At 41.0% G+C, this 25,256-nt stretch overlaps 1 protein-coding gene across 1 annotated transcript in view; it reads left to right on the top strand.

Moving 5' to 3' along the window:
• Positions 1-5,119: 5,119 nt before the first annotated feature.
• Positions 5,120-25,256, top strand: part of PSTK (phosphoseryl-tRNA kinase) — a 97,591-nt gene continuing 77,454 nt past the window's right edge. The window contains exon 1 of the mRNA XM_069239144.1: positions 5,120-6,001. Coding sequence (XP_069095245.1) covers positions 5,207-6,001 — 795 coding nt within the window. The 5' untranslated portion in view covers positions 5,120-5,206. The remainder of the gene's footprint in view (positions 6,002-25,256) is intronic.

Genomic DNA, 25,256 nt, shown 5'->3' with positions numbered 1-25,256 from the left:
TCACAGCTCAAGGAGTCAGATTGATCATTTACTTGGACAATATTCTGATTATAAACCAAAATCTTCCTTCTCTCCAATCCCAAGTCCAATTAACTTGTTCTCTACTGTCAGACCTTGGGTTTATCATCAACCATTAAAAGTCCTCTCTAGCTCCAGTACAGCTAATAGAGTTTCTAGGTTTTCTCGTAGTTTCTGTCTCCGCTACTCTACATCTGTCCTCGGCAAAAGTGAAAACCATAGAATCCAAAATCCTTCAAATTTTACGCAATGCTCAAATTTCACTCAGACCCCTACAAGGATAGTAAGAGGCCTTCTGTCTTCTTCTATCCAAGCCATTTTTCCAGGTCCGCTTCAATATCGGGCTCTTCAAAGACTAAAGATTCAACATTTTCAAAAGGTCTTGCTTATTCAGACGTTATCAAGATCAAGAATCTCAAAAAGAGTTGCAATTGTGGATAGACCATTTAGACGCCTGGAACAGCAGGATCATCTTTGTATCAGCCCCAGATCCTGTGTTAGAATCAGATACAAGTCGTTCGGGTTGGGGCGCCCGGTGTGGTCCAACTTCGACTGGAGGGACATGGTCACGATAGAAGTCAAAATTGCGTATGAATTGTTTAGAGGTGCTTGCCGGCTCCTTTGCAATCACAAGCCTGGCAAAAGACAGAGTTTGTTGTTCTGTACTTCTCAGGATGGACAACATTTCTGTGGTCTGTTATATCCACCATTTGGGTGGCACAAAATCCAAACCTTTATTGGAGTCAGCAAAGAGTTTTGGGGATTTTTGCCTCCAAAACAGAATCTCAGTACATGCAGAGTATTTACCAGGCGATCCAAACTAGGTGGCGGATTGGCATTCTCGCCATTTTCAAGAGTCAAGCGATTGGAAGCTCCACCCCAAAATATTCAATACTATTCATTGCAAATGGGGCCCTTTCCAGATAGATCTTTTTGCTTCTCGCTTCAACTCCCAACTTCCCCAGTTCTTCAGTTGGCATCCGATGCTTTTCTGAGGATTGGTCAACTTCTCTCAATTATGCTTTCCCTCTGTTCATCATGATCAACAGATTATTAGCTCAGGTAACGCATCAATGTCAGTGGTGGTTCTCATGGTCCACTTTCGGCAATCCCAAGTGTGGTTCCGTACTATTATGGAACTCTCAGTAGAGCCCCTGTTCCTTCTTCCTTCATTGCCGCGCCTACTTTCGAATCCTCAAGGTCTTCTTCACATCTTAATAGTAGCGATTCTTCTTACTCTCTCAGCTTGGAAAATATCAGGGATTCCCAGACAATCCTGTTTATTTTGACAGAAGCTTCAAACTTCATTGAACACTCATGGGTTCCAGGAACAAAAAAGGCATACAGAACAGCATGGTCAAAATGGGTTAGCTGGTGCATGGCAAAACATAATGATTCCCTTTTAGCGGATGTAACCTTTATAGTTAATTTCCTTGAGGCAGAAGCTAGTTAAGGTAAAACTTACTGCACCATCAACTTATATAGGTGAGCCATTTCCTCCTCCCATCCTTACATCAATGGAAAACCGGTCGGCAAACACCCTTTGGTCTGCCGTCTGTTAAAGGGAGTACAATTTTGTACTCCTCCTCTACCAAAGTATAATTATTTTTGCGATGTTAATGTTGTATGAACCTATTTTTATCTTGGCCTGATAATACAGTTCTTTCTTTGAAAATGTTATCTGCTAAACTTACCATGTTGTTATGCTTTGTTTCTATCAAAAGACTTTCAGATGTTAGAGCGCTTGACATTACGGCTCACCAGTTTACTCTATCAGGAGTACCAAGACTAATTTATCAACAGTACTTTATCCCTATGTCTCTGACCATCCCAAGTTATGCGTAGGCTAATGTTTGAAGGCTTAGGAAAAAAAGACAGTTGATTTGAGAACATCCTCTGCATCCCAACTCCTTATTTCCTTCAGAAAACCTTTGAAGCCTGTATCATCCCCTACCCTCGCCCATTGGGCTAAGTGGGTTATGTCCTTAGAGGGCATTGATACCCCCTCTTTTGAAGCCCATTGTTCCAGAGGGGCTATGGCTTCTAAGGTGTTTTGGGCTGGTTCCCGACTAGAGGACATTCTCAGATCAGCTGACTGGTCAAATGATAATGTTTTTAAGGTATTTTATTGTAAGCCTGTCCAACATGCTTCCTTAACAGTAATTAATTCGCTTTAAAAAAAGCATAATAGGAGCCTCCGGTTTGGTCATAAAATGTTGATTTTCCTAGTATGTTTTGAAGGAAAGTCTTACTTTTATTAAAGACACGAAGGCAAGTATTATCCACCCCTACAACGTTTCTTACCTTATGTTTTCTCCCTCCTTGGCAGTGCCATCAACTCCTTTGCAAGCTTCCTCTTAAGGATAATCTCCCTCTTCAGTGCCATAGATGGATCTCTACATCCTAGACGGAATGTCTCAACAGTTCTGTTTCAGAGGCTTTCATTTTCCTGCAAAGTCTACCTAGAGTTGTGAACTTTCTCTAGGAACTTTTGTCTGTTGTAATGGCTTGTTGTGTCATTTATTCTATTTTTTCTATGTTTATTACTTTTTAAGAACACGCACAAGAAAAGAGGGCTATTCATGGTCAAGATAACTACTAGAAGGTCTGCTGGCTTGTGATTGGTGGGCCTTGTGGACTATGTTTCGTTTCCCATTGGCTACTGTTGTTCGCCATTTGGGATTTGCAGTTTCTTGACTGCGCTGCTATTAAACTTTATCAAGAAAAGAAAAGCATAATACTCGCCTCTGTGTCTTTAATAAAGTAAAGACTTTCCTTCATAACTTAATAGGAAAATCTACATTACTTAAATGACATCATTGAATTTTCCAGTTGGTTAATGTGTACACATCTGTTCATGTTTATTGTACAAATCCTCAATCTGTAATTGTGACTTTCTGATTTAAAAAAGACATACAGTTTCCTGTTTATATTCAATGTGTAAAAAGGGGAAGATGTTCGGTATCTTCTATTCATTTGTGGCATCTTCCTTCTGCTAGCGCACCTGGGGACGCGTATAGGTCCATGAACCTTTTGAATCGCATGGAGTATCCTAGTAATGCAGTGACCACTGAACCAATAATCAACATCAATAAACAAGATAAACTTTATGAGCCCACAACGGTAATCATTCTAAGAAGAAATAACCACTACTCATGGAAAGGGTTAACAAGTTTTATTCCCTATTGCTTACAATTGTAAGTCATCTGTTAGTTCAAAGTTTATTCAAATCAACTCTTTATTAATTAATTAATTAAAATACATTATCTCTTGAAGGAAACGTTTGTGACAAAGCAACACCATAAGCTATGGATATCAGCATTGACAATGTAATTCAGCAATAAAGTTTGTCAGTCATTTGTCACTGTCCACGTCACCCCTAACAGCCTACCTAACCAAGATTAGCATTAGCATGGGGGTCTTCATGCAAAAACAATTTAGAAAAAACATTAATTTGGAAAAATCTACTTAAAGAGAAAATCTCTATAAAATAGCACAGTTGGTACCTAGAAGAAAAGGCACAAATATGGTCAGTCCCATTTTCATAGCTACCTATCCAGGATGGATCAGCAACAAGTCAGTGTTCGTCTCCAGGTGATTAATAGTCAGCTACAGATCAGGCTCAGAGTATGAGCCCAATATCAGCACCTCGGAGAGCGTCTCCTAACGTCATCAACTTTCTCCTCGCAATTCTGATTCCCGACCCCTTGTCATGACTTTTTATTAGGGTCTCCCAGTCCATCCCACAAATTGCTAATTGGTCAGTCCATCTGAAGTTATGACTCTAACCTATGGTTTTTGTTTACCAAATCTTTGAGTTTGCATATGTCTTGAGCCCCATAAAACTGATTGGTTCTTCTTGTGATGAGAACAGCATCCGGCTCTTCAGGTAACGAAATTGTTGCATACGAGACTTCAGTCAGTGCCTCTATTGTTCATGTCCTGGAAAGTACATTTAGCCTACACTACACATAATTGTATCAAATTGTCTTCTTCATCTCCTGTTCATTGGTACATTTGCAGAATGTTCTAGCTAAGCGGCTTGAACTCTGAGCGGTTCAAGGTTGCTGTCTCCAGTTACCAGTCCTTCGCAAAGCATCCGATCTCTCCATGTTCAGAGCAAGCGAGGCCCAGTTAAACCAGGCTCTTAGTCCGGCTAATTTAGGAATATGAATTAATATAAAACATAGGTTATACATTTCATTATGACATATTAGTGCATTTTTCTTATATGTTTTTCATTATTTTGCATCTTTTAGTACACATGGTGATCACTCCCTGAGGGCACATTTTCAAATGCACACATTATTTTTCTACAATTAATTTCTCTGTGCATTTTTCTCATTAGTTAACACACACGTCATTAGCAATTTCTTAATTAACATATCTGCTCCATCACTCCCCCCCACCTTCCCTGTGAGATATGCTTAAAACCAACGAGATAAGTGTGGTAATGTTTGCAGGCCTTTAATATGTTAGAATGTGGTATTGGAATGTCAATGATGTGGAATAGTGGGATGTTGGAGATTCGGTAGGTTGACAGTTGAAGACAACCTGGAAGAGAAGGTTTGGTGTGAGGGGCTGTATGGATATTCTTACTTCTGAATAAACTTACTACTTCAACTACCCGCGTGGAATATTACTACAATAAGGTTCTAGAACTTTGATTATGATTGAGAAACGACAGTTGCTGAAGAGACACGAGCGACTGAGGTATGGCTGGTGTGCTTTTTGAATAAACCTATTTACTGCTGCACAGCTGTTTGTGGTGAGGTTTATCGTAAAAATATTTGTTTTCTTTTGGGCACACGGAGTTTAAGTGGTCTGTCAGATTCACAGGATTTTGAGCCGACTCCGGTTTCGAAGTAGATTTCACAACTCCCTGTAGCCAGTTTTGCCATAAAGCCACTTCCTTTTCGAGTTCGGCCTGTCTCCATGCGTTTAGCTGATATCAGACTTCTATTTTATATCTAGTTTCTGCTTCTTGTTCTTACAATTGTTCAGGGACTTTCACTACACTAACGGGTCCTTCGAACTTTGTCTACGGAAACAGAGCACATAACCGCTTCCGCTGTCGGAGCTAATTCAAGACGCATGCGCACATTATATCGACTTCCGTTATCGCGAGCACGAATAGCAGGAAACACGCCGTGATCCCTCACAAAATACGAACTCCGTAGGCACCTATATGATGCATTCCCTGCCCACTTCCCCGAGACCTCTGCTCCTGTGCTTGCTTAGCGGACTACCAGCATCCGGTAAAAGCTCGCTCGCTCTGTCTCTCTGCAGTATCATCCGCCGCAGAGCTGCCTGGGCGTGCGCGCTCATCTGCTACGACGACATCATCACGCTAGACACATTTCAACCTGAAACGTCACCTACGACTCAGTTGGAGCAGGGAGGCTCACAGTTGAAAGTCGAGGAGTCCGTACATCCTATTGCGGATAGCGAAGCTCGTGTTGAAGGAGAGCAACTCGCATACGTTACAGGGAAAGAGTCTGAATGTATTAAAGGGAATGAGATAGAATCTGTGAATGGAGATGAGCTGGTGCGGACCAAACCAAAGGACACGAAAGGGGGAGATTCAGAACAATTTAAGAGGGTGGAACCCGAACTTTCGAAAGCGGAGGGACGTTTGCAGCCGATATGGAGAAATCCAGCTCGCATAAGTAGGGAGGAGATTATAGAGTTAAAAGGGAATACGATTTATCATTTAAACAGGGATGGACAGGTATATTTCAAAGGGCAAGAGGGTGGACTTTTGCCAAATGCAGGAACAGCAGTACAGAAGGATGGCAGACACCAAAAAAGGGATAGAATCGTCCCTCGTGGAAGATTTTCTGTTCAGGGAGTCGATGCTACAGATCCTGGAAAGACTGCAGACGTAGGAAGACATAAGCATTTACCTCGAACAGTCGCTGTACACCAGGAAGTGCTCGATTGTGCAAACAGTCAGCTGCATTCTCCGACAACAGATCACTGGGTCAGTATAAGTGCACACCACTGAACTCGATTCCCGCAAAATCAGAGAGTAAAGTGTTAGGATCTCATAAACATGCGTTGTGAATTAGGAGTGAGCTCATGGGCACTGGTCATGAAGAATAATAACTGAGAAGATGGAAGTACAGGTCGCACTATGTTTAGTGCTTTTGCTTGAAAACCAAAACTGGCTAAAAGTCAGCCAAAAGGTGGAGCAAGTTTATTTTTTATTTTTATTTAACAACCTTTAATTAATTTATTATAACAAATGACCCATACGCCTTGTAAACTCTTAGAAATGTAGATTGTCATTATGCTGATGCAGTCATCCATTAGTCTGACCATTCCCCTTTAGATGCTCCCCCAAAGACCGTTTCAGAAAAATCGTGCAGACGGGGATGGGTTTAACCAAAACATAAACGTAAGGACACAGTCTTTATAATTCATCCCCAGACTCTGAAGATTGCGAAGAGCCCTGTGTGCTAATTTCTTGCATATTTGTCAGGTCTTGCGACATATATGCCCCTGTCGCCAGGTCTTGTTCTGCAACCTTCTCATTTCTTGTATATGTTCACTTTGTGTGACTTCTTTGGTAATGCCCATTCTGTAATGTCTTTATGTGGTGTCAGAACCTGAGGCAAACACATGGGGGTTCCTCCAACCATTTAATATTCTATCAGTGCCTGCTTTTGGCTTGGTCGAGCTGGATACAGGGCACCAATCTTCAGAGGGGCAAAAAGGATTGTCTGCGTAAATGTCCAGCAAACAGTAACTCCAATCTAACGTGGCTCCAGTGATTCAGTTTAAAGTGCTTCTAATATTTTTTAGTGTGGTGCAGTCTGTTTTAGCCACCTCCCAACTACCTCTTACCCTCTGCCACGTCAGATTGACGCTCCCTCGCCAACAATGTGGAACTAGCCAAAGCATACTTGTGCTTGATTCATGTGTGCTGGCAAAGGTGCTGAAATGTGTGTTCAGAAGCACGTCGCTATTTTGATGTAGACAGCCCAGGACTGAACTGCAGTCCTATTTATCAGCAGTAGCAAGGGTGGCACGTTTCTTTCCACCCAGGGTGCTGCTGAAGTAAGGACCGGCTCAGCTGCCTACATTACACGTGCCTTCCAATGTGGAGTAACTTTCCGATACATTGTTTTTCCTTAATCTCTCCCCACCGCCTCCCAAACCCACTTCCTCCCTACATTACTCAGGAAGTAAGGTGCAATTGCCAGCAAAACCAAATGCCTCTGCTGGGTTTCTGAGCTTGGTATCCTTATCTGGCAACATGACATCCCCCACCCCACTTGAATTAAAATATTTCCACCTGGACGTAAATATCCTCTTTCTCTCCCTTCTCCCCTCTCGCTTGAAGAGTTGACGGTCTCTCCCTCACTGTTTTCACATCTTCTTTATTAGCTGGATTGGATTCTTGTATGGTTTTTTCGATTGGCATCTCAACTGACTGGCTTCCATGGGCCATTGCTATTCAGAGTTTTGTTGATTGACGCTGTCAGACTTGATCAACCCTCTTGGATTAGGTTTCGCCCGCACAGTGCTTGGGAAATCTATTGTGTTTAATATAAACCTCAAAAGGGGATTACATCCTGCCCTTACTTTCTATTGGTTTGTGTACTTGCCACTTACTTTGTCAGGGATGTAGCATTCCCGACGCCCGGGTCATATTGTTTGGGGTCACAGGCAACAAGTTTTCATGTTTATTTTGTCCTTTGGACAAGTAGGTAGGCCCAGCTCCCTGCAGCACAAAGCCTTTGGCTGCCAGTTTAAAGAAAAGAGGCTTTCTGCAGTTGATGTAATATGTGTGTCCATATGTTTTTATGGTGTTCAAACTTGTATTTATGGTTCATTATTGAAAAGCCTCTATTATTAGGGTGAGCGCTGGAAATGCACTTTTAAAGGTTACACTGCATTACTGACAGTGGTTCCAATAAAAACAAGCATTTGCAATGCAATGGGTCTTGCGTTTGCTCGAGTAACAGCTATTTGCGTTGTAATTTCTGAACTGGACATTTCTTGCCACATAAACGGAAAATAAAAAGTAAAACAGAAGTTCGCTCGCAGTCAAACGTATTATCGGCAACAATGCAATTATCCATGTAACCGAGCCGATGTGATGCAAATTGCTGGACTACTGCCCAGCGAGATCGTGCTGCGTAGGAAATAAATAGAAAAAAGTAGTCCAGAAACCATATGGAAAACACAGAGCCTCATATGTTTTCAGTAGTTGGCCGGTGCGCTCGAGGAGGGCTAAACACGGAAAAGGATTGACGTGTGTGCATGCCTTCCATTAATGAAAGCAAGCAACTTTTAAAAGGCAAGCCCACAAACCAATGAAAGTGATGGGCATGACATGGGTGTGGTTAAAAACCCACAGAGAGATTACAGCAGGGACAGAGCGCTTTGCGCTCGAACCTAAAAATAAGATGGTGGGGTGGGAAATGGGGAGGGAGGGAACTACAAAGCAAAACAAATTGATATAAGTATCTTCAAGGGCATGGGGGTATGAATGCCTTGCCTTTTGGATTTTTGAGTAGTGGTATTCGCTGCAAGGAAGTCGTTGGCGGCAGTGCTCCAAAGCAGTGGGTTTGGGTGAATGGTTTAAAATTGTTGGTTCCAGGGGAATGTCAGCATGAAAGCAGAAACGTGAGCCACAGCCCAGCGTCAGAGGCCCCGATGCACTCAGTCGCAGGGAAAATTTGCATTGATTAGTGAGTGCACATGAAATAGGATTTTAAATGGAAAGTTGGAGTGGGTTAGGGAGATTTTTTTAAAGGCGAGATCGATAGGCTAATGGTGAAAAAATATTATAAAAATAATACAAACCACTCCCCAAACCCCTCAAATATTCCCCCAACCTCCAAGTCTGAAACCAGTTTGCAATTCGGTTCACAGCGTCCCCATGTCACTAAACAGGTTGGCAGGAAGTAAACAATTCCGATTTGTTCCGATATGGGCTAACAAATAACGTCCTTCCAACTTATTATTTTCAGTTGAAGGGCACATTTGATGTTTTTTTCACCCCAATCTCCGTATTGGACGAAAGTGTTTGCGCCTCCCCCGTTCTCTAGCCCAGTAATACACTGTGATGTTTATTACACAAACAACTGCTGTCCCTGTGCTGTCTTCTCCTTTGCCTCCCCCAATTTTATGATTTATGGTGTTCGCGCCTGTATGACAACCCTGCTCTAAAGAGAGAAATAAATATATTGTTTTTAAAAATGTTTCACCGCTGGAAGGCTGCAAAAAGTTTAGGCGGTCAGAAGGAAAAAGAACAAAACTCCACTTTTAATATGACAAACACGAGTGATGAATATACTTATGCAAATTCACAATGTGTTTTCTTTCGCTCTCTCTCCCTGCGAAAGTTAACTGTAAATTAATGTTCCTCTGCGAAAGTAGGAGCCTACACTGGTCCGGTTAATGGCTTAGGTATTAGCTGACACTAAGGATGCATACAAACACAACCGTCTCTGTGGGCTGTGAGCAAGATTTATAGCTCAGGAGCGACTAGATCAGTAAAGAAGGAGAAAAGGCACATCTCGGCCGCTCTGTGTCACTTCTACTTCAGTTGTTGCCCCGGGGCCGGCATCATATCATGAAGGGAATTTGTAAGGCCAGTGCTGTTGGTGGCCATTGTCAACGTATCTGGGCTCAGAAGCAGTAACTTGAGAGCCCCCTTGCAAAGCACATGGAGCCCCCCTCTAGCCCCGCTGACCCAGTCAGGAGTCCGTCCGTGCACACTGCTGGCCACTGCATGGTGCTTGACTGTGCTGCACATGGGCCACCTGGCGCGCAGGGGCTAATGTTATGAAGCATGAGAGCAGGCGTGTGTATGGACTTAGGTGCGTGACGAGCAGTGTTTTAGCTACCGAAGCGTGGCGTAGGTTCATGCCTCCAGGAAGTAGCTGTATTTTCATGCTTTGTAATAGCGGGGGAGGGGCATTGGCGTGTGCAGAAATATTCAAAACAGGAATTAAACCTATCAGCACTTATCTACGTAACTGGCAAAAGTGCAATTAACTATTAAACATCGTCGATGTTATGCAAAGTGCTCGACTTCTGCCAAGCGAGAACAAAATATAACAAGCACCCACACTGTTGAGGTGAAACAGGCAAATGCCAAAAAAAAAGTCCCTTACTGAAGAGATAAACATGACATAGTGTAATTATACAGTACTTTGTGCTGCTCCCAAAGTGAAAAAAGGCAGGACAAAGAGGCAGAACTGACCACTAGCAAGCAAGGATTTTTGAAGGACACTGCAACTATGAAACTTTAGGCTCTATTTCTTTGAGGCGTCAATTAGTAAAATGTGTTGATGCATGCTAGTATTTCCCAAAAATATTCCTAATGGAAAATCAGTGTAACCATTTTCAATAAGATTATAGGAAGCATGAAAATAAACAAGTACTGGCAAAGCCAACCGATCCGACATTTGTTGTGAGTCTTTTGGTTTTGTCAGTGCAAGCTTTCTTTTGGCATAGCTTTTGTAACACTTTATTGTTGTGGGAGCTGCCAGGCCCTCACCATTGTAACGAACACTGGCAAAAAGCAAAACAATTGTTTTTGGTCTCAAAAAGCACACATTGCAACTATTGGTGTAACATAGGCCCCGCAGCCCGTGATTGCCACAGTAGTTCCTGGTACTGAACAAAAGTACTTTGTGTGCCAATATGCTGCTTGCAGAACAGCAGAATGCGATCACTCACAGCCAGCCGATCAAGAGAAATAGAATTTTAATAAAATGTCTTGGTCAACTCCAGACCTAATTAGGGACCCAATTCTTAAAGAAAGGTGCAAAAGTGCACGCATGCTATAGGTCTTTCAATGAGTGGCTTTCATGAATTCACAAGAACTTACAGGAGTAAACTAGGAAATCATACTCCTTCAAAATATTTGTGAACTATATTTTAGCACGAGCAAATATGCATGTGTAGATTTGCTCATGTGACAATCTATTGAGTGTTTAAAAGTTCAGGTTGACTCCAGCCACTTTTTTTCCAAATCCTGGAAGATCTTCTACTTCTGTCATTATCAGGCGTACATTTCCAACCTTTGTCAGTATGGGAAAAGATTAGAGAAGAGCTAGTGCTCATTCTTAAAAGATGAAAGTTAGTAGATTTGCAGACTCAAAGGCATTCAAGCCCTTGAACTATTGCTTACTGCTTCTTCCAGCCCTGATACGTAGATCTGCAGAAAGGTAGCAAAATAAAGAAATTGCTATAGTACGGATTGAAATCGCAAGTATTCATTCCCTACTATAGTATTAGCCCTGGCATGATCAGAGAGGCTATTATCAGAGCTCTCACATAATGAGATTGCTGCCATAATTTGTCGCCGTACAACATGGCACAAAAGGGTCAAGTGGATTTTTTTTTTTTTTTTTTTTTTTTTAGAAGTCAAGCAGATTTAAGAAGCATCCTTTCCCATGGACAAGTAGATATTTTATTAAATTCCACACCCCTGCCTTTTCTCCATTTCTATTTGCTGTCACACACTATTTCCTGTGTGCTTGCTCTTATCAGGCCCAGGTACATCTTTTCATCCACCGAACTTCAGTGTGAGGCTGCTCTCTTAATGCCATAACTTACATTTCTTTTCACACATACCATCACAGTATTAAATATCCATGAAGGGCCTGGCACTGCAACCAGTGGGTCGATCCTGCAGGTGGCTGCCACATTCAGTAATTGACCTATACCTCCTTCCTCAGTGTAAAATTATTTTGGTTATGTGTCACGCACACTGAGCGAAAGCAAATCCCTCCTCAAGTGCATTCGTTCCCAAGTGCTGGGTAGCACGTCACTTGAACACAGGCTTTTTGGCTTCCATACACAGGCGGGGGAAAAACCCAGTAAAAGCTCAGCTTTAACTAAACTTGTAACTTCAACAAAAAAGCAGAAGGTCATGCAAAACGTCCATAAAGATTATCCTAATGTGTCAGTTACTAGGAAGAGTTTAGCTGGCTTTAGCTGTCCTTCTGATGCTTGAAACTACTTTAGCTCACAGAAGGGAATCAGCAATCCATCTGACTGCAATTCCCATGGTTGACCATGTAAGGCAGTAAGCAGGTTTCAGCAATAAACTCCTGTATTGTGAGCCCATATTGCACAGTCAGGTCCCCCTATTTTTATTCAAAGATGCCTTTTTATTGCCCCGCTGCAGCTGACTAATCACAACTCCACTTTGTTTAACTGCAGCAAAGAGAGCGTTCTAGGCCAAATTGAAATCCTTTCTGGCATAAGCTCTGTATCTTTGGCATAACGATAGCCATGCTTGCCATTCTGTTGTGCATTCTTTGCATTAGGATATCCATCCCTCGCATAATAATGACAATTTGCTACATACTGTGGACATCCTTGGCCTTTTTATGGCTGGAATTGCGGTGTACACCTCTGGCATAATATTAGCATAACTGTGTCCACAAATAGCATAATGGTAGCTGCCACGCCAAAATGTGAGGCGTTTCAGTCACAGTGTCTGGGCACAATATATTACCTTTCTCAATAAACAAGTCATAACACTTTAACAGAGTTTCAGTGACTTAATATTGCACAACTACTCACCAAGCTACAACTTACAACAAAAAAGCTTATTAATCACATAGGCAAAACCTAATGGATTAATCAATGCTTGTTTTGCATTGTGGTTGTTTCATCAACAAACGCGTATCTTTATTGATCTTGCATCGTCTGCATATCTCTTATCTTTTTCTTTCTTATTCTGGTCCTTCGCTTGTATCTCAGCCTCTGACTTCTGTGTCCACTCATGATTCAGTCTATGGCTCCAGCTGGGAATTTGAGTTTTGAGATCACAACCAAAAATGAGGGTAGCCGGGCACTGTCGAGTGGTGCTGTGAGGCATATACAGGTATGCTCCTAAGACTGTGTTGACAGCTTGTTGAAGCTACTGATGCTTACTTTCCATTTGTTGCAGGGTTTTCTTTATTGCCTATATGAATCCATTCTGTTTACCTGCAGTGATAGCAAGAGTTTTTTCCAGTGCTTGAAATAAAGATGCCTGGCAAATTCCATAAGGTCATTCCCATTGTTGATCTGGATGACTTCTTGTATATCACAAACAGTTAATCTAACTTTGAGATTACTGCACTGGTAGAGGAGGTCTCCTTGGGTATTGTGAACGTTAAGGATTCATTCATGACTACCATCACATACTTGCTGTATTGTAGTGATCCAAAACTATTACAGTCTCTTCTAGTCCAGGAAATCATATTTGGTCACAATGTGCTCTGTTGGTGGCCACCATATGTTGATGACCTTTATATAGGTTAGGTCTATGACTCACTGTCTGAGAGCTGTTGAGATTACTGTTTGGATGTACCTGACTAGAACAGTTTGTATGTTTGCTATCAGCTGTTCGTGAACTTGTCGAAAAGAATATAGATCTCTGTGATTCACTCCTTCAGTGATTGAGCTTTCTTCCAGATGTTTCCAGTGCCTGGTTCATATTCTCTTCTTGACTTCTGCCAGTGAGGGGTCGGTCTATGTGGCTTGTTTGATGACGTGTAGAGGTATGGCTTGTGGTGTTGCTTGGTTCATTACGAAGTCCAGGTATGCTTCGACAGCAGATGTAATCTTTTTGTTGGGTATCAAGGTGTGTCAAGATATGTAGCCTACAGAGTTCTTGTCTTCCCCTTACTTGTGTAGGAGTACTCTTGTAGGTGGATTCCCTACTGTTCAATTTGCAATAGTATTTCTGCTCAGGAGGTTCCAAGATCATGATGATCGGCTGGTGATCTGTCACTGTATTGAAGTGCATACTATGTATAAAAGTGACAGTGTTTGGACACCCATGCAACTGATGGACTTTCTTTTTCAGCTTTCGATTATGCTATTTCGACGTCGAAGAGGTTACGACTGACGGAGGATAACATTTGCCAGTAGTGATCACTAGCTATTTCAATGATGTTGCTCTAGGATCGCTCCCAGTCTTACTGGCCTGATATTATACACAAAACTCACAGTAGATATTGGATAAAAGTAGGCCATTTTGGTGGCACTGCAGACTCTCCTTTATTGAAACATCTGTTGACATGTGGTGGTCGACTCAAATGTGCAGACCTACTTTGTCAGCAATCAAATTGCATTGCTGATGGTGGTATAGTATTTTATGTGGCAGGAGCTGGCCATCCCTAGGACTAACTGAATGTTGCTGACATCGTTGGGAGTCCGTATATCCGTAAAACACTTATACTTTGTTGAGACCAGGTATTGTTGTCTGAAAATGCATTTCAGTAGTTGGATTTGGTGAAATGTACACTTGACAGGAGTTAGCTTTAGGTTGGCTGTACTCAGTGCATGACATTCTTGACCAGAGCTTGCTCTTGTTCTTAAGTCGTTATTCCACTAGGATGTTGTTACTGTAATGTACTGCATTGATAACTGGGTTGATGGCCATTTGTATGGCCTCTTGGAACATCTCTGCTGTAAAGGATATTCCAAAAAATGGATCCTGCTTGTTCTGTGTGATCTTTGTAGGTGAACTAGGTTGTGAACTTTCTCAAGCATGAGTTTTTTTTGCTATACACATGTATATTCACACATCCGTCTCATGTAGCTTGGGCATGGGTTTCTTTTTGTGTTCCATCGTGCAAATGTAGTTCAATGATGCACTATTGTGTTGTATGAAGCAGACAGGGTGATTGCCTAGTGTTAGTTCTAGACACAGGTACCTTGGTCGTTGTGTCTGACTGAGTAGATATTCGTCACTTCCTTGTGAGTAAGATGTTAATGAGCTGGTTGTTGAGCTAATGAATGGTCTCTTTGGCTGTGCTGTAGGAGGCCCGATGGGACCTGGACGGAATACCGCTTTAGTCCCTGGTTGCTCTGGCACGGTGGAGTTTGATGTGCCCCATTTCCTTATATGTGCCTCTCTTTATGTTCCTTTGCACATTTTTTCAAAATGATAGTCTTTTTCTCACTTGTGACATGTTTGGCCTCTGGCAGGTGCCAGTGTGTGGGTATGACTGACCAAAGTGGTAACATTATCTTCCCTAGACCATGCAGTGTGTGCATGCTTTGAACTATACTATGAGAGCACATACCATACCATACTATACAATGACAGGCTATACTGTACAGTACAGCAGCAGATCATAGCACACCATACTATACAATGAGAGGCCATACCATACTATACTATCCAATGACAGGCGATACCATACCAAACAATTATGTTATATCATACCAAATGTGCAACACCATTACATGTTAGACTGGCAGACGTACCATACTGTGCAAGGGCAAGCCATATCATACTTGACTAAAACAAAAAGCACTGATAAAGCCAGGAGATCTTGCTTAGTTGAGACCTATTGGCTTTGCCAATGCTTATTTTTCTATCCACTCTAAGGGCCAGATGTATCAAAGGATTTTACCCATTCTGTGTCTATGGAAAAATGTGTTCGTACATATGGCCCCAAGTGCTTTATAAATCACGTGCCTCAAACCCAGCTGCAAAACTGTGTCAAGGGTGCATGTGGTGTCAGGCGCACCTGGCAATTCAGTTCAGATCCTCTTGGCTGTCCAGCTACTTTAGCATATCGTAGGATCTGACCTGGATGTTAGTGACGACATCCTCTTCCTCAGTGAAGAAGATAGCATTTCCTCAGGCTATAAGTCTCCCAATGTGTCACATCCCCTTTCATGCTAGCATGCCAATGACATAGCTTGTGCTGCATGTTTGTGTTAACCATTTTTTATTGAAATGAAAACATGCACCGCTTCTATATTTCTTGTTCTTCATCATACAGGCTTAGAAAAATCTGCTTGGCCACTTGCCATGGGGAGTTGACTAAGAACAGGTGTTCTCTTCAGTCTGAAAGTGAAAGAGCAATGGCCTTTAAATCTTGTTCTTGTCACATTTGCTCAATGTTCAGAGGCGCAGATCAAGAGTCAGTTTGTCTTTTTTTCCTTCTGACTGCAGAGTTTCAAGATTTTGCAAGGTTAACTCTCTGACCTCCTGTAAAAAGTGTGACATGATAGGCTGTAGAGTGTCCCTGTTTTCCTAACACACAACATTTAAATAACTAAGTTAACTGTAAACATTTAAAAATATATATCAGCAGTTGTAAAAACCCATCTTCTGTACTTCTCTGTGATTGAACAAATCAGAACACTTTTCTTGGTGATGTGCAAATGATATGTTTTCTTAAAACTATATTGAGTATTATCAATAATCTGTGAAAATATGGTTTATCAGTAAAGCTGCAAGTTATTGGGAAAGGTTTTGGACATTTCTTGGAAATTTACGGTCTGTAAATGACAGTGCACTACTACATGATGCTTTAGTAATATATTTCTTAAAAGTGAATGTTTAAATATGAACTGTGAAACACTTCTGCCCCAAAGGCAATACTGTTAGTAAGCCAAGCGACAAGTCATGGAACATGTGTACCCTATATGTGGGCTACATTCTTATTATCAGTGGAGCAAACTTTTAGTCTGTTTAATCAAGAGGTGTTTTGTACAGCAGAAATGCTGAACTCACATATTTGAAGGTGCACTCGTGAGAATGAAGAAAATGGTGACTGTGAAATAAAATACTTGTCTAGGATCACACAATGTGAGGCACTTTTACGGAACTGCATAACAGTTAGCTTGACTAGATTATTCAAGTTACTAGACCTGCAGGTCTGGTAATAATATTGTATGATTTTTGGAGGCCTGATCATAGAATGTTGTAAGCTTACCATGGAGGATCATTTTAACTGTTTCAACCCAGCATGCAAAGTACACATCCTTTCACTTTCCCCTTTTTTCTGCATCTACTTACATGTCTCTTACAACCCTTTACATGTTTGTATGGTCTCTGACCCCTTCTCGCCTAATCTGTCACTCTGAATGGCCCCCTCAACCATATTTTAAGGAGATTCTACAACAAGCATGTCACAACATCTGAAAAGGGGTAAGGGCAAATAATAGAATGAGAATAAAACAAACAACAAATTAATCAACACTACTTAGTCAGGATTTCTGGATATTCTAACCCCACCCCTCATGTCTTGCTAAGCATATAAAATCCTGAAGGTGTTTATCACCAAGTGTTACAGTTAGTCAGAAAATCTCTGCAACCTCCATGAACTTAAAGCTCTGGTCATTAAGCTGATTGATAATCTGCTCATTTAATGTTATGTAATACATCTCCTGTAGCCAGATCTCAGCCATCGGACATTAATCTGACTTCACAACCATAATATGCATATTTTTGCTTTTGTGAGTGTTGTCGTGAACCTTCTACTTTTTCCTGACATGATTCAAGGGCCCAAGGAAGCATCATGCAGGAACATTGCCCTAATGTTTAGTGGATTGGCTATTGGTAGGGATTGTGTAATTATGTGTCACTCTTCTTGCCAGTATATTTGTATTGTTAAACACTCCTATAGTTTGTGTACACCTCCAACATCTTGTGTTATTACAAAGGCCTGCTCCTCCCAATCTCCTTGGAGACCAGTGGCACCTATGGTGAGTTTTGTAATAACTGAACTTCAGTTGGGCTTCTAATAGATTTTTGTGGTGCAACTGCACTGTCTCAAGCAAGTCCTCTTTTTGAATAACCAAATGTAAATCTATGGGGCCGCCAGCTCTGCAGCTGTTTGGCCGTAGGTCATAAGAATGTGTAATCTGCCCAGGCTCAAATAATCCACCCAACTACTCCCATTGGCAAGTCTTATTTGATCAGGTTGAGCTATTTTTTAATCCCTACTCTTCCCTTCTGGCGAGTTGACACTGAACAGGTGTTCTGTTCAGTTGAAAAGTGGAGGGGCAATAAAATATGCCTTTAAATCTTGTTCTTATGTCACATTTGCTCTGTGTTCACAGACAGAGGTCAAAAGTCAGTTTTTCTTACAATTAATTTTCCTTCTGACTGCAGAGTTCCAGGACATTGTAAGGTGAACTGCAAGACCTGCTGCTTAGAGTGTAAAATAAAAGGATATATGGTGTCAGGTTTTCCTAACACACAACATTTAAATGACTAAGTCAACTGTGCTAACATTTCAAAATATATTTCATTAGTTGTGAAAGCCCTTTCTGTGATGAAAAAAATATGTTAATATGATGTGAACAAATCAGAATACTTTACATGTTGACGTGCAAAGGATATGTTTTCTGAAACCTAATTTTCACAGGTTGTTAATACACTATATAGTTTTATCAGTAAAGCTGCAGGTTAGTGGAGAGGTTTTTGGACATTACTTGGAAAGTTACTGTGTGTAGATGACAATATGTTATCAAATCATGGTTTAGTAATATATTTATTAAAATTGAGTGTTTAAACAAACTATAAAACACTCCTGCCCTGATGCCAATCCTAGTAAGCTAAAAGAAGTCCTAGGTTTTGTGGGCTAGACCTCATGGGTATGTGGTCTAGATTCTTGTGATGCATGCAGCAAACGTTAGTCTACTTAATCAAACAAAAGAGTTTTTTTTGTACTGCAGAAATGCTGAGCTCACATATTTGAAGGTGCAATCATATGTGAGAATTAAGAAAAAGGAGACTCTGTAAACTATTTGCCTATGATCACATAATTTGAGACCCATTTACGGGTCAAGTACATTACAGTTAGGTCGAGTAGATTAGTTAAGTTACTCGACCTGCAAGTCTAGTAACATTTTAATGTTTTTTGGGCCCTGCCTGCCGTTTTTATTGATTACAGGGACCCCTTTTTATATATGCCCTAAATAGAAATATATTTGAGAATCAGGGCTTCTTGGAGGGTTACAGTTCTGGAACCCAAAATGCTTCATGCACACTTTCTCAAGCGCTCATAATTCCAGAGTGGGCCATAAGAGGACCAAAATTAGATTGCATTCCGGCAAATGTCTTAAATCTGTCTCTACTTATCATGTTGTCTATCAGGAGTGTGGAATATTTGAAAACATTTAATTGTTCAAAGAACAAAGGTCTACAGTAAACTTTTAGCCTGTGAAGAAATCCATACATTCCACCTACCATATAAATCCGCTGGATACGCTTGCATAGATTTATTACTACAGCCTCCAAAGTAAACTTGCCCTTCTCAGCATCTTTGCTCCTTGCCTTCCATTAGTAAGCAGCCTTGCAAATCCTCTCAGAGCAGCATAATATCTAGCAATCTGTTTTCTTTACATATGCGTAAACTTCAGACTTTTGAGCCCATACTTTTTTCCACTGACTCATTTATCGTACTTTCTTGCTTTCTCACAACATATTCTTACTACATTTCCAGTTAACACACAGCACTTTCTTTACAGCTGGGTCCACCCCACATAACGAGGAGGAAATACAGACATACATACACAAACAACCCCACCTCTCTCACTACACGTTTCATACCCTCTTCTCCCTTTACCCACCAATGGCTGCATGCCCCGTGTTCACACTTACCATAGGTTCTGAGGCTGTCCTCTTCTTCTCCCCTCTCACAATAGGTTTCATTACCCCTCCTCCACTCCAGCCCCAGGCTGCATGTATCTTTCTTTTACCTCAACTCGAGAATCCCCTCCTCTGCGCTTGTCAATTGCTAAAACTGTCTTGCCGTTTTCACTTTAATTACAGACTGCCCACTTTTCCTTACCCGGTGTTATTTGTGCTTATCTAATAGGAAGGTTGTCAGCAGTCCCTTCATCTTAACAAGCCCACTTTGCTTCATGTCCTCCAGCAGTTCTGCAACCTGCCCCTTCAGTAACCCCAGTCTTGGAAAGAACTCTGCAGGACTAGTCAGGGAAATGTAGGGCCATATGTACTAAAGCTTTTTCCCATAGACACAGAATGAGTAAATTCCTTTGATACATCTGGCTCATAGAAACTAATTAATGTGTCTTGTGCAGTGATAATGTTTTACCATAAGCCAAAATATCTATTTCAAACTCTCAATTAAGAACACACATTTGAAAGTAAGACTGTAAAAATGCCACAGTGTTAATTGGGTATAAAATGAGTGCAAGTAGAAAAAAACAAGGCAACCGGTTCAGACAACACGAGTTTTAACAGGGGGTGATGTGGCCTATTGGCTACAGCTGAGGACCACACATCACGTGGAACCAGGTTTAAATTTAGCCTGTGAATCCCAGCAAATATCTCTCTGATTTAAAAAAAAAAAAAAGGTATAACATAGTCTGTGTCTGTTGTGAAGCACTAGGTTTGCTAGGCTTCTTCTGTGTAAAATTCCCCAAAAAACATGGATTGTTCTCATCAGGCACTCTGGTATCATTCTCCAAGATCTAAGGACAAAGCATTAACCTTTGATGTGATAAAGAAATAGCTATTTAGTGTCTGAATTGTGCAGTGTGAAACTGGGTACCTGGGATCAAACCTGGCTTCCCTGCCTTACCAAATTGTGTGAACCTAGGCAAGTACTTTGTTTCACCAAGCATCCTCATCTCTACAAAAAAAACTCTTGATTCAGTAGCCTATAACAATGACCTAAGTTTAATAGCAATCAAGGCCACATGTATGGTACACAAGATTACTGACTTGTATCTGAGTTTACTAATAGCATTGTCATCAAGGTGGAGATAGGAGTTGAAACGCTTCCTTATTGTATTGTATTGTAATAGTATTTATATAGCACTTACTACTCCTGACGAGACGCTGAAGTGCTTTTTGGCGAGTAGCACGGAACCCAAAAATGATTAGTGGTGGATTAGTATAGGGAAATACGAGTACAGTTTTAATATTATTATGAGTTATTTTGAGCTGAGGATATGTGAGTTTGTTAGTTAGATTGACTGGAGTAATGGATGGGTAGAGGAGGGAAGAATCCAGAAGTGTTAATTGGGAGTTTATAGTAATAGGGTTTAGGCTTGGGATGACTAAGCAGGGGTGGAGGAGGGTAGAGTCTGTGGGTAGGGTTAGGGGGATCATAGTAGCAGGAGGGGTTTTGGATGAGTTAAAGGTGAGATAAATGAGGGAGAATTTAGTAGGGTTGTTTGGGAGATCATGGTAGTAAACTGAGGTTTGGGTGAATTAGATGTGGAAGAGTAGGGAAGAGCTTAGGCAGGGTTATTTAGGAGATTAAAGTAGTAGAATGGATTTGGGATGAGTCAGTGGGAATGGAGGATAGATTGATAGAGACATGACATATGGTGATGGGTAGACAAAGTAAAGCTTACAAGAGAGTAAAAATATAATATTTTTTATTTATATTTTTTTATTTATATATATATATACACACACACACTTTTATCATTATTTTTATTTTATTTATTCTTTATACATATATATTTTAGATGTATTTATAATTTGATTTTTTTTCTTTTTTCTCTAGTATAGTAGGACTAGATAAATAAATAAATATGTAAGTACATAGTAAGGGAATATATGTCCACGGAATATAATAATGGGTATAATATAAGAAGGAAAGTAATATTGTATAAACACAGACTTTCAAGATTAGTAATGTTTGAGGTTAATTAATAAGTGTACCTTTCTAACATTTATTTATCTTTACTCAATTTTTGAATAGCCAAATACCTATGATAATAAACATTTGATCAGTGTGGTATAAATGAGAGCAGGTATTCATAAGTATCTAATATAACAACTTATCTAGGAGCCATGCAATGACCTATGAACATGGTAAGCATAGAATAACACACATATACACACACACACATATATGTACATACATATTTAAACCGTGAGTAAATATACATTAAACAGGTTTAAAGAGTATGTGTGTAGTTTATTGTTATGACATAGTAGCGATACATATTTTCTAAAGAACTATATATAACTAGAATATACACATAATCAGATAAAAAATATTTTTCAACACAGACATATGCATTCCATAGCTGTTTGAAAATGGTGGTTATGAAGGAAAGAGCCAACTCTTGAGTAGTCTTCTGAAGACAAGATAGTTATCTGTGGATCTTATAGTTGGAGGTAATGAATTCCATAGTTTGGCTGCTTGAACGGAGAAGTATGTACCACCTATAGTCTTTTTCTTGTTTGGTGGTGTTCTAAGGTGGGGTGCCAATCTTGAGCGGAGGTTTCTTTGTTGAATGTATTTGGTTATTTTGTTTCTGATAAAAGGCGGTCCTGTTCCATGTATAGCTTTGTGAGTGATACAAAGCAGCTTGAAGGTGGATCTTTTGTCAACGGGTGACCAGTGTAGTGCTCTCAAGGCAGGGGTGATGTGGGCTTGTGGCTTTACATGTAATAGTAGCCTGGCTGTGGAGTTCTGAATACGAGATGATCCATGGTAGAGACCATTGGCATAATCCTGTTTGGATAGTACAAGTGAGATAGTAACCTGCACGTTGTGTGGAAATCTGAGGTAGAGGGAAGATGCGTCGTAGAGTCTTCGAGGTGATGAAGCTTGTTCGTGCTAATTTGTCCACTTGGCTTTCATTGTTAACTTGGAGTCCATGGTGATTGCAACGTTTTTATCTTCCTTGGATAATTGAGGAGGTGGTCCGAGATCATCAGGCCAGGCACACAGTGGGTCATAATGTTTTCAGTCACCACATATGAGTATTTCTGTTTTGGAGGCATTTAGTTTGAGATAGCTCTAAGTCATCCACTGATCAACGGCTCTGAGGCAACTGAAGATTAGTGATTTTTCAATGTTTTTGGGGCATTCTAATTTAAGTAGTATTTGTGTGTCATCTGCTTAGTTGTAGCATGTGAGGTGAAAATCATTGATCATTTCTGGTAATTATATCATGTAGATGTTGAAAAGCAAAGGTGAGATGATTGATCCTGGGGGGGAGGGGTAAGCTTGCTTTTGTGAGGTAGGGTTTGAACGAAAAAGGGGGAGAATAGATGATATTAGTTCTTTTTTGAAGGTAGGATGTAATCCAGTTGAGAGCAGTCCCTTCTAGGCCAGCTTCGTGGAGTCTTTGAATTAGGGTGTCATGGTCAACCGTATCAAAGGCAGCCGAGAGGTCCAAGAGAAGTAGTGCATCAATTCCATTGTGGTTGACTGTGTTTTTAAGATCATCCCAGATTGCCATGAGTGCTGATTCAGTGCCTCTTCCTGGGCGGAATCCAGTTTGGTAGTCTGAAAGTATAGAATTGTCTTCAATGAATTGTGACATCTGGGTGAATGCTGCTCTTTCTATCAGTTTGTCCAGGAAAGGCCCATTTGTGATTGATCTGTAGTTGTTTGGGTCTTGTGCGTCTAGGTTTGTTTTTTTTAAAACCAGTCATATGTATGCCTTTTTCAGGTCTACAGGAAAAGTTCCGTAGTTAAAGAGTTGATGATTCTTCTTACAGGTGTGGCAGCAGAAGTAGATAAAAGAATGTTCTTGAAGATGTGACGTGGGCAAGGGTCAGAAGGGCATCCGGAAGGTCTGCTTGCTCTGACCAAATCCATATATTCACCTTGTGATATTTGTTTGAAGGACTGTAGAGGCTGGGTTGGTTTATTCTTTGAGGGTATTTTAGGAAACGGTTGGTGCTGATGGTTTTCCTCTGTTTTAAATAGGAGTCCAATGTGTCTGCCTTGGTTGTGTAATGAGTTGCCAGTTTGTTTGTGAAATCTTGAGTAGTGGGATGACTTCCTTCCATGCATGTAGGTTTTCGAAATTCATTGAGAATTTTATGTTAAGGAAATAAACTTTTTTAAGTTGTGAAGACACCTTGTCATAATCTAACATGTCTTTTGCATGATTGACATGTCAAATATTTTCAAGGCCTGACCTATACACCAACTCTAAGAGCCAGAGTCGACCCCTGGCTCTTCTGGTAATTTGCTGGCTCGCCCCCGTGTAGGAACCAGAGTACAATCAGTGTTACTCACCAGCTCAGCAACACTGCAGCTTGTGAAAAAGCAGTAGAAGTACTCTTAAACATTTGAAGTAACTCCCATTCGGGGGTTGCTTGGGTGAGGAATGTGGTATTTTTTTTACACCATTATGATCTTTACAGCAATTCTCACCACACCGTCTCAACCAGCACTTGTCATCCACTTGTTACATCTTGTTTGGATTTTCCACTCCAGGCAAGTGACACCTTTCTGCAGATCATGCTGTGCAGCTGGCATACCTTACTTGGGAACTCATACTTTCTTGTGCTTCAGTTCTTCGACAGGGAGAACCAGTCTGTCCCCTAACCAACCTCACCATGCCACTTATCAACAAATCTGGGCACTCCAGAAAACTGTCAGCAGCCACGGTGAGGCCTTGATAATCATTCTACTCACTATCAGCTCACCAGTATGACATCCTGACAGCAACTGTGATCATGGGCTTTTTGTGCCCTCTGTTTTCTTCCAGTTTTCATCGTAGATGGCATGCAGCAAGAAGTTCACCCAGATTTGCCACAATATATCAAATATACAGGTACCAGACAGCTTTCTACTTAAATCGCACCTCCAGGGGATGTGACTGGCATTGTTTCACTCTCCGGGAAGCACCTTTACATTATGCTTGTTATTTTTAGTGTCTGAGCCCACAACCAATAAATGCATTGGATCATTATTCACTTTGCTTATCAGTTGTGAACAGGAGAGTGCGCATAACCTTCTCCCTGCTTATTATGGTTACTGTATTTAACTATGAAAATGAGCACTCACACCGTTTTCAGCGTGCAGTTTGAAATAACTGACTTGGTGCTTTTATAAGTTGCCACATGGGACAGCAGAAAGTCTCCTTGTCCGGCGGACTAAGTAAAGATTGAAACTTCCTGTCTGGAGCAGGAATCATCATGTCTTGGGCCTCGGGCTTTGCGAATTCCCCACCCCAGGTCTATTTTGAAAATGCCCTTGGACTTGTAATCTGCCCAGAGCTGTTTTTGTGTGGCCCCATACAGATCTGTCCATTGCCCTCCAATTGAGCCCCTCTGTGTATTCTATTTATTTTTAATCTTGTGTGCTTTGTGCCATGAATAAGCAAATGAGTACAGAATAGGATTAGCTTTCCCACACTTTTGGAGGTTCATAATATGTTCCTACCTCAAGACCGTTTTCAGCGTGCAGTTTGAAATAACTGACTTGGTGCTTTTATAAGTTGCCACATGGGACAGCAGAAAGTCTCCTTGTCCGGCGGACTAAGTAAAGATTGAAACTTCCTGTCTGGAGCAGGAATCATCATGTCTTGGGCCTCGGGCTTTGCGAATTCCCCACCCCAGGTCTATTTTGAAAATGCCCTTGGACTTGTAATCTGCCCAGAGCTGTTTTTGTGTGGCCCCATACAGATCTGTCCATTGCCCTCCAATTGAGCCCCTCTGTGTATTCTATTTATTTTTAATCTTGTGTGCTTTGTGCCATGAATAAGCAAATGAGTACAGAATAGGATTA

This window comes from Pleurodeles waltl, chromosome 6, assembly GCF_031143425.1.
Source record: "Pleurodeles waltl isolate 20211129_DDA chromosome 6, aPleWal1.hap1.20221129, whole genome shotgun sequence".
Taxonomy (NCBI): domain Eukaryota; kingdom Metazoa; phylum Chordata; class Amphibia; order Caudata; family Salamandridae; genus Pleurodeles; species Pleurodeles waltl.
This window is presented reverse-complemented; position numbering and strand designations above follow the sequence as displayed.